The sequence below is a fragment of the Drosophila suzukii genome, chromosome 2R (genome assembly GCF_043229965.1).
Source record: "Drosophila suzukii chromosome 2R, CBGP_Dsuzu_IsoJpt1.0, whole genome shotgun sequence".
Lineage (NCBI taxonomy): Eukaryota > Metazoa > Arthropoda > Insecta > Diptera > Drosophilidae > Drosophila > Drosophila suzukii.
In genome coordinates this window covers 22,169,444-22,177,238 of record NC_092081.1, presented here as the reverse complement: position 1 = coordinate 22,177,238, position 7,795 = coordinate 22,169,444, and the positions used below count along the sequence as shown (strand labels likewise).

Sequence of the window (7,795 nt, the reverse complement as noted above, 5' to 3'; positions counted from 1 at the left end):
TTTAAGCCAAAGCAGCCTGCACTTTAGAAAGAATTTACTTAGCCGGTTTTTTATGTTGAGGAATTTGCTAAAAGCACGCTTTTTGAGTCCCCGCACGATGTCCTGCTTCTCGCAAGTGCTTAACCCGATGACGGGGGAGAACTCCTGGCAGGAGCGCGGCGATGAGTACGACTACCACCTGGAGGTGGCCAACGCGGGATTCGGCGACATGCTGCACGATTGGGAGCGAAATCAGAAGTACTTTGCCGCCTTAAAGAAGACCATCGGGGAAATGCGGGCGGCGGGCAGAGAGGTCCATGTCCTGGACATCGGCACCGGCACAGGAATCCTCTCCATGATGGCCCTGGCAGCTGGAGCGGATTCGGTGACCGCCTGCGAGGCCTTTCTGCCCATGGCCAACTGCGCGGAGAAGATCCTCGCCGCCAATGGAGCCGGCGACAAGGTGCGCCTCATCCGAAAGCGCTCCACGGAGATCCAGGTGGGCGATGACATGCCACGGAAGGCCAATCTGCTGGTGGCCGAGCTGCTGGACACGGAACTCATCGGCGAGGGAGCCATTGGGATCTACAACCATGCCCACGCGGAACTTCTCACTGAAGATGCCCTCTGCATTCCCGCTCGCGCCAGGTGCTACGCCCAGGTGGCCCAATCCCCGCTTGCTGCGCAGTGGAACAGCCTGAAAACACTGGCCAACCTGGACGGCGAACCTCTGCTGCAACCTCCGGAGCAGCTTAAAGGCTGCCAAGGAGAGGCTGCCCTCCACGACGTCCAGTTGTCCCAGTTGCCCAGCTCAGCCTTCCGTCCGATCACCGATCCTGTGGAGATCTTCCAGTTTGATTTTCAGCGCAAGCAGGAGAGAGAAAAGCGGCGGGAGCAGCTTCTAAAGCTGCAATCCAAGCAACCAGGAGCTGCTGAACTGGTCTTCTACTGGTGGGACATCCAACTAGACGACGGCGGTGAGATCCTCCTCAGCTGTGCTCCTTACTGGGCGCATCCTCAACTAAAAGAACTGGCGGCCGAGAAGGCAAAGGACCACCCGCTGCCCAATGTGGTGCCCTGGCGGGATCACTGGATGCAGGCCATCTACTACATACCCAAGCCCTTCCAGCTGCTCGAGGCAGGTAAATCCTTTCACCTGAGCTGTCACCACGACGAGTACTCCTTGTGGTTTGATGCTCACGAGGAGGCGCCCACGAAGAGTGTACGGCGCCATACCTGCTCCTGTGACCTGCACATGACTTACTCGCGCAGCAGGATCGGTCAGCTTAACCAGTCCCCGCGAAACAAACGCTACCTACGCTACCTGGAGGAAAGCATTGAGGCAGGAAAATCCAATATTTTGGTCCTCGGAAATGGCTGCCTCTTGGGCTTAGCGAGTTCTGCCCTGGGAGCTGCCTCTGTGCAACTGCATGAACCTCATCGCTTCTCGCGCAGATTACTCGAGTCGATTGTTCAGCACAACCAGTTAAAGAACGTCCAGTTTGTGGACAAGGTGGAGGAGCTCGAGGAGTCGCAGCTGGCTTCGCTAACCCACATCTTCGCAGAGCCCTACTTCATGAATGCCATCCTGCCGTGGGACAACTTTTACTTCGGCACCTTGCTGATGAAAATTAAGGACAGACTGCCAGAGGGTGTGAAGATTTCGCCCAGTTCGGCGAGGATCTATGCTTTGCCCGTAGAATTCCTGGATCTGCACAAGATTAGGGCACCCGTTGGTAGTTGCGAGGGATTCGATCTGCGTTTGTTTGATGAAATGGTAGAGGTGAGCTTTGATAATTGGACTTTAATGGATTTATCAGATGATATAATGATTTTTCTTGCCCACAGCGATCTGCTGAACAGGCAGTGTCCTTGGTGGAGGCCCAACCTCTCTGGGAATACCCCTGCCGTGCCCTTTCCGAACCGCAGGAAGTGCTCAATGTGGAGTTCAGCAACTTTAGTAAAGAGCACATCCTCAAGGGAAGCATAGAACTGAAGCAGTAGGTACAATTCAGTAGTACTACTTCCAAAAGTTTTAATCTCATTCGATCTTACAGTCCTGGAACCTGCAATGGAGTGGCTCTTTGGGTGGATTGGCAGTTGCTAGACGACAGCAGTCCCAGATCTATTGTAAGCACTGGTCCCAGTGAACCCATCGTTACCGGTGACTTTGTAAAGTGGGACATGTTCGTCCGACAGGGCGTGCACTTTCCCAGGAAAACCAAAGAAGCCGCCAGCCACCTTGAATGGAGCACGGACTTCAAACCACTGCTGGGTGAACTGAACTTTAGCTTTAGCCCAAAAAAGCTTTAGATTACGATCGTTTATTCACAAAAATTTGGACAAATTACAAACGAGCAATGAACGTCAGGGTAAATGCATTGAATGAGTGATATTTCAAACGAATATACAATCTAATCCTTGGGAATCTCGTTCTCCATGCGCGTGAGCGTAATGTTCCTGTCGGTCTGCGTGGCAGGAGTAGTCTTGGTGCCGAACTCTCCTCCTCGGAGGCGCATACGCAGATCCAGTGCCCGGATGTCCGTCATCAGTGAGTGCTGCTTGTTCTCCAGATCCACGTCAATGCGTTTGCCGTGCTCCTCCAGCAGATTAAAGTTAGTCTTGCTCTCGTCGATCTTGGCCTGCAGCCGGCGTCTGATCTCGCGCAGCTTCTCTACCTCCAAACAGAGCATGTCGTGGGCCTGGTCCATGCACAGCTCCATTCCCGATCTCTGGGCACGGTTCTCCAGGCGTGTTTCGGCCAGCTTCAGGGCATCGGTCTTGTCGCGCAGGGCGTTCTCCGACGTACGAATCTCGCACATCGCCTTCTCCATCTCGTCCTTCATCTTCATCTGCTGCCACTCCAGTTCGTTCCTGGCCCTTTGGGTCTCGAAGATTCGCTTGCGAATGGTGTGCTCCGCCCGCTCCTGCTGGGACTGCAGCATGTTGCGTGCCTTCTCACGGCACACGAACAACGCCTCCCGGATGGCGTACGTATCAGCCAGCTCGTTCTCCGCCAGCAGCTTTATGTTCTTCACGTTCTCCAGCCAGGACTCGTACGAACAGGAACTACATGGGAGGTTAGCTTGTATATTAATTTACCACTTTATAACTCACTTCTTTGGGTTCCTGGTGGGATCCGGCTTGTATGAGATATTGGCCGAGTTGCGGTCGAGGGCCAACTGAGAGTTGTCCAGCTGCACTGCCTCCACCTTGAACTCGATCTCCAGGCCGATCTTGAAGCGCACCTCCTCCAGCCGATTCAGCTTCTCCCACGCCTTCTGACAGCGATCGGCCAGGAGCCTCTGGTTGTTCTCTAGTACCACCAGTTCGTTCTTGATCTCCGTATCGGCCTCGTCGTAGGTGATCTCCGATCCCAGGCGGCCATCCCGCATGGTAAGGCACTCTGCTATCACGGAAATCGGTCCCGCCAGCGCCTCCAGCTCACGTTCCGTGGCATTTTTCTCCTCCTGCAGCATGAAGATCTCGCGCTCGATCCTCTCAAAGGACTTGGAGATTATATCCCTCCAGCGATTCAACTCTGAGATCCTATTGAAGGTTCGTAATAATACGACAAATTGTTATACGCTTTAAAATGAAGTTTTTCTACCATTCTTCTAATTAAGTTTAAGCTAAAAATCCTGATAAATACCCTTAAAAAAGTTGGTAGGGTGCAGTACTCTGCGGTGCGGTTCTCTCAACTCTATCTTTAATTATTAATAATGTTAAAGTGATCTCGGCTTACGAGACTATTTTAAACTTATTTCATGTTGATTTTAAGGACGTTTCTTCTCTAAAAAGTGAGAAGTCGAATTCTTGAATAGAGAAATTTGATGAACAATATAATTTAAATTTTCTTATATAGGTATTTGTCTTTCTTTAAGTAAATAAAAACCTTCTTAATATAAACTCACCGATCGGTCAGAGCTTCATTAGTCTCGTAGTTGGCCCAGTCGCCCTCGATCCTCGTCTCGTTCCTCAGGGATCGGGATGAATGGCGCATGGCGAAGGCGTCTGATCTCCGGGCATCCGCCACATTGCGCATCTGGTTCACCCGAGCGTACCAGTCCGTCAGCGAGATGTGCTGAAGCGGCTTTTCCATCGTTACCACCGAGTGGAATGCCATCTTGTATAGGATAAGTTTTAACAAAAAACAATTGGATTTATTCGTTAATAATTTCAGAAAATATGTGCTCCCAACTGGAACTCCAAAAGTGGACTGGTAAATTTTCCTGAAACATCGATTTCAAGTGGTTGTTTGGTCAACGAACACTAGATCTCCAAGGCGTTTGGGTCATTGTCAAGGACAACGGGCTGTGATTTATTTGTTTAGGATGATAAGTATACCATTTTTGGGATGTGGTGCCAATCCATAGTAATAGTATTGTGTTCCTATGGTAATAAGTTAAGGATTCATTTTTTAACTCACATGCATATATTAAAATCTTAAGCGGGAAAAGATTTTAACTTCCGGTAATATTTTTAAATTTATTAAATTACCTATTTCTTAGGAAAAAAGGAAATAAAAAGCAAATATTAAAATATCCGTTAGGCTACATATATTATAAAAGGTATAGATAGATTTTTGAAACCGAGTCCCCCTAATATAATGGTTTGGAACGTCGCTTAACCAGTATCCAGTTTCACCACCCAGTGGCCACACTATTTTCTGGTATTTTCCCGCTAGTATTTCGGTATTTTCTCGCACGGTCGCTGGTGTGGACACACTGGCGCACACACGTGTTTTTCTTTTCAAGCGTTTTGGTTGCCGCGTGTTAACGGACCCAATTCACATTTCGTCGAAAGTTGTATTAAAAAGTGCAAGTACAGCAGCATAAAATGGGCAAACCAGGTGCGCAAGATCCCCCTTTAGTAGAACCATTCGAAAGCAGTCGGCGCAGCAGCCATTTGGACCCATAAACTTAACCTCTTAGAGGGTGAATATTCAAATGTGATCGTTTTTCGTTGCAGGATTCAGTCCACGCGGTGGTGGCGGCGGCGGCGGAGGAGGCGGTGGCTTCCGTGGGCGTGGCGGCGGCGGAGATCGCGGTGGTGGCGGCGGATTTGGAGGAGGAGGCCGAGGTGGCGGTGGCGGCTTCGGAGGAGGTGGCCGTGGACGCGGAGGCGGTGGAGATCGCGGTGGTCGTGGTGGCTTTGGAGGCGGTGGCCGTGGAGGAGGAGGTGGTCGTGGTGGTGGCGGCGGACGTGGTGCCTTCGGCGGACGCGGTGGCGGCGGTGGCCGTGGAGGCGGCGGTCGCGGAGGCGGAGGACGTGGTGGTGGCGCCGGAGGTTTCAAGGGCGGCAAAACCGTCACCATCGAAGCGCATCGTCACGAGGGAGTCTTCATTGCCCGCGGCAAGGAGGACGCCCTGGTCACCAGGAACTTTGTCCCCGGATCCGAGGTCTACGGCGAGAAGCGCATCTCCGTTGAGGTTTGTATTTTCTTCTGTCTTTATCTTTGATCCAAGTCTAAATCCCAACCCTCGGCTAATGATGAGGTTGTGCGCAGGGGTACAGAACATGGCATCATGTGGCCATGAGCAGCCATGGCGGCCACCTGTGGCTGTGTGCACTCCAGGTGCACGTGAAGCAGTTGCGGGTGCTCCAAGGTCTGCTTAGATCAATGCACAACTGAGGCGTCTAACTATCCCATCCCAAAACATTCCGTACCCAAACAATCCCATCCACCATTTTGAAAAGAGATTTTTGGTTGTTTTCAAGCCTCCTATCTTGAAATACCATGTGTTTATCAACAGTTTTCACAGGGAAATCTATAGGGTTTCAAATTATTGATTGTTTACCAACAGTTTTTCAAACAAATTGGATGTACCATAAAAAATTAATAATTTTAATTTATTTACATTGCAATAATGTGCATTTAACAAGATTATCCGTCTACGAGAGCAAACTACACGTTTTCAATATTGATTTTGTTCCCACACTTAAGGATTCCCACGGTTACACAGTATTCTGCACCCACTGTTCCCTCTTTCATTTCCCAGTTTCTTGTTTAACTTGTTAAAAATAAACCAATCAACATTCTTAATCACCATTCCCATTCCCTTGCAGACCAATGGCGAGAAGATCGAGTACCGTGTGTGGAACCCCTTCCGCTCCAAGCTGGCTGCCGCTGTCCTGGGTGGCGTTGAGCAGATTCACATGCCGCCGGGCTCCAAGGTGCTCTACCTGGGCGCCGCCTCCGGAACGACAGTCTCGCACGTGTCTGATGTGGTGGGACCCGAGGGTCTCGTCTACGCCGTGGAGTTCTCACACCGATCCGGTCGCGATCTGATCAACGTGGCCAAGAAGCGCACCAACATCATACCCATCATCGAGGACGCTCGCCATCCGCACAAGTACCGCATGCTGGTGGGCATGGTGGACACGATTTTCGCCGACGTCGCCCAGCCGGATCAGGGCCGTATTGTGGCGCTGAATGCCCAGCACTTCCTGAAGAACGGCGGCCACTTCGTCATCTCGATCAAGGCCTCCTGCATCGACTCGACGGCGCAGCCGGAGGCGGTATTCGCTGCCGAGGTGAAGAAGATGCAGGCGGACAAGCTGAAGCCGCAGGAGCAGCTCACGCTGGAGCCATACGAGCGAGACCACGCCGTCGTCGTCGGCGTCTACCGACCACCGCCCAAGCAGTAGGACGACCTCTTCTGCCTGGTTTAGTTTTAAGGCTATTGTACTAATACAGACGTGTTGTATTAAGTTTCTTTTAAATATAAAACCATAGTTGTAAAGATAAATCAAAATGCAAACTATTTTTGTAGCAGACGTACAAAATATACACAGAAACCAAAAGCAAATGTAAGACTTGGCGGAGGTCGTATGTAAAGTGTGGTCCTCTAAAGCAGATGAGAGAAAATCATTGTTGTATACAAACGGTTTTGATTACAGCATAGAAGGCTAGTTAGTTGCCAAAAGCTTTGATTATAATTCTCAAGTTAAGTCGGGTTTTTTTTCTTATATTTATAAATATTGTCCTCCAAGCAGAAGTGTAAAACAAAGAAATATCTTTAAAATAAAATAAAATCAATATAAAAAAAGAAAAATAAAAAAGTCCGCTGCGGACAGGATTCGAACCTGTGCGGGTAGAACCCAATGGATTTCAAGTCCATCTCCTTAACCACTCGGACACCGCAGCTGTGCCGGCCTTGTGGCGAAGTTCCAGTTTGTTATAAGGGGGAGTGTTTAGCACATTTTCCAGGGCTGCAGTATTATTTGTTAGGACACAAACCGAGAACTCTTCTGGGGTCGTGTCCTGGATGGGGTGGTCTAAAAATGTTGAAGTACTACTTTGGCATGACTACTTTCTTTGTATTATTTTTACTTTTTTTCAAAGGAATATGCCATGGAAGCATTATATTGTAATAATAATATATCATTTGACTCATTTTTAACCAGGGATGGCTTGCTTTTGATTTAGACAAATGCCGAGAACTCTTCAGGGTGGGTGTCTTGGCTGTGTGGTCTAAAAACTCATATTACAAAAATTAATTTTTTATTTGTTTATTGTTCTAAACGTTTCCCATTTTCCTGCTTAATATAGAAAATAAATATTCAATTTTAATAATATAAATTAAAATTACTAAAAATGAATATAATTATGCGGCTCAAATGATGACATAAGAAATAGAGCAAGTTTTGATAAGGCTGCGGTGTCCGAGTGGTTAAGGAGATGGACTTGAAATCCATTGGGTTCTACCCGCACAGGTTCAAGTCCTGTCCGCAGCGATATGTGATGGAAATTTTTTTTATTGACTTTCAATACTATTTTTAGCCGGTGTAATAACACAGATCACATTACCGA

General features: G+C 48.9%; 3 protein-coding genes and 2 non-coding genes across 5 annotated transcripts; 3 read left to right on the top strand and 2 right to left on the bottom strand.

Annotated features, from left to right (window-relative positions):
* On the top strand, nucleotides 1–2,407 carry Art7 (arginine methyltransferase 7). Its single transcript, XM_017085441.4, has 3 exons — nucleotides 1–1,762; nucleotides 1,828–1,979; nucleotides 2,037–2,407. The coding sequence occupies exons 1-3, from the start codon at nucleotides 53–55 to the stop codon at nucleotides 2,290–2,292; spliced, it is 2,118 nt and encodes a 705-aa protein (XP_016940930.4). The 5' UTR covers nucleotides 1–52; the 3' UTR covers nucleotides 2,293–2,407.
* LOC108018050 (tektin-B1) lies at nucleotides 2,288–4,295 on the bottom strand. Its single transcript, XM_017085442.4, has 3 exons — nucleotides 3,894–4,295; nucleotides 3,097–3,528; nucleotides 2,288–3,048 (listed from the first exon to the last, which is right to left on the bottom strand). Exons 1-3 carry the CDS (start codon nucleotides 4,103–4,105, stop codon nucleotides 2,394–2,396), a joined length of 1,299 nt encoding a protein of 432 aa, XP_016940931.3. The 5' UTR covers nucleotides 4,106–4,295; the 3' UTR covers nucleotides 2,288–2,393.
* A 397-nt stretch (nucleotides 4,296–4,692) lies between these two features.
* On the top strand, nucleotides 4,693–6,791 carry Fib (rRNA 2'-O-methyltransferase fibrillarin). The gene is made up of 3 exons (XM_036813519.3): nucleotides 4,693–4,831; nucleotides 4,951–5,411; nucleotides 6,049–6,791. Exons 1-3 carry the CDS (start codon nucleotides 4,819–4,821, stop codon nucleotides 6,628–6,630), a joined length of 1,056 nt encoding a protein of 351 aa, XP_036669414.2. The 5' UTR covers nucleotides 4,693–4,818; the 3' UTR covers nucleotides 6,631–6,791.
* Nucleotides 6,792–7,047: 256 nt separating this feature from the next.
* Nucleotides 7,048–7,129, bottom strand: TRNAS-UGA (transfer RNA serine (anticodon UGA)). The gene has a single exon. It is a non-coding gene; the product is annotated as a tRNA-Ser (tRNA).
* A 508-nt stretch (nucleotides 7,130–7,637) lies between these two features.
* Nucleotides 7,638–7,719, top strand: TRNAS-UGA (transfer RNA serine (anticodon UGA)). The gene has a single exon. It is a non-coding gene; the product is annotated as a tRNA-Ser (tRNA).
* The last annotated feature ends 76 nt before the right edge of the window (nucleotides 7,720–7,795 follow it).

What these genes read in the sequence shown, in the direction of transcription:
- Fib (XM_036813519.3), top strand. An exon ending in AGAAGCGCATCTCCGTTGAG is followed by an intron (nt 5,412 to 6,048) that starts GTTTGTATTTTC and finishes ATTCCCTTGCAG; the next exon opens with ACCAATGGCGAGAAGATCGA.
- Art7 (XM_017085441.4), top strand. Translation starts at nt 53, where the DNA reads ATGTTGAGGAATTTGCTAAAAGCACGCTTTTTGAGTCCCCGCACGATG. An exon ending in TGTTTGATGAAATGGTAGAG is followed by an intron (nt 1,763 to 1,827) that starts GTGAGCTTTGAT and finishes TCTTGCCCACAG; the next exon opens with CGATCTGCTGAACAGGCAGT. An exon ending in GGAAGCATAGAACTGAAGCA is followed by an intron (nt 1,980 to 2,036) that starts GTAGGTACAATT and finishes TCGATCTTACAG; the next exon opens with TCCTGGAACCTGCAATGGAG.
- LOC108018050 (XM_017085442.4), bottom strand. Translation starts at nt 4,105, where the DNA reads ATGGCATTCCACTCGGTGGTAACGATGGAAAAGCCGCTTCAGCACATC. An exon ending in AATGAAGCTCTGACCGATCG is followed by an intron (nt 3,529 to 3,893) that starts GTGAGTTTATAT and finishes AACCTTCAATAG; the next exon opens with GATCTCAGAGTTGAATCGCT. An exon ending in CCCACCAGGAACCCAAAGAA is followed by an intron (nt 3,049 to 3,096) that starts GTGAGTTATAAA and finishes CCTCCCATGTAG; the next exon opens with TTCCTGTTCGTACGAGTCCT.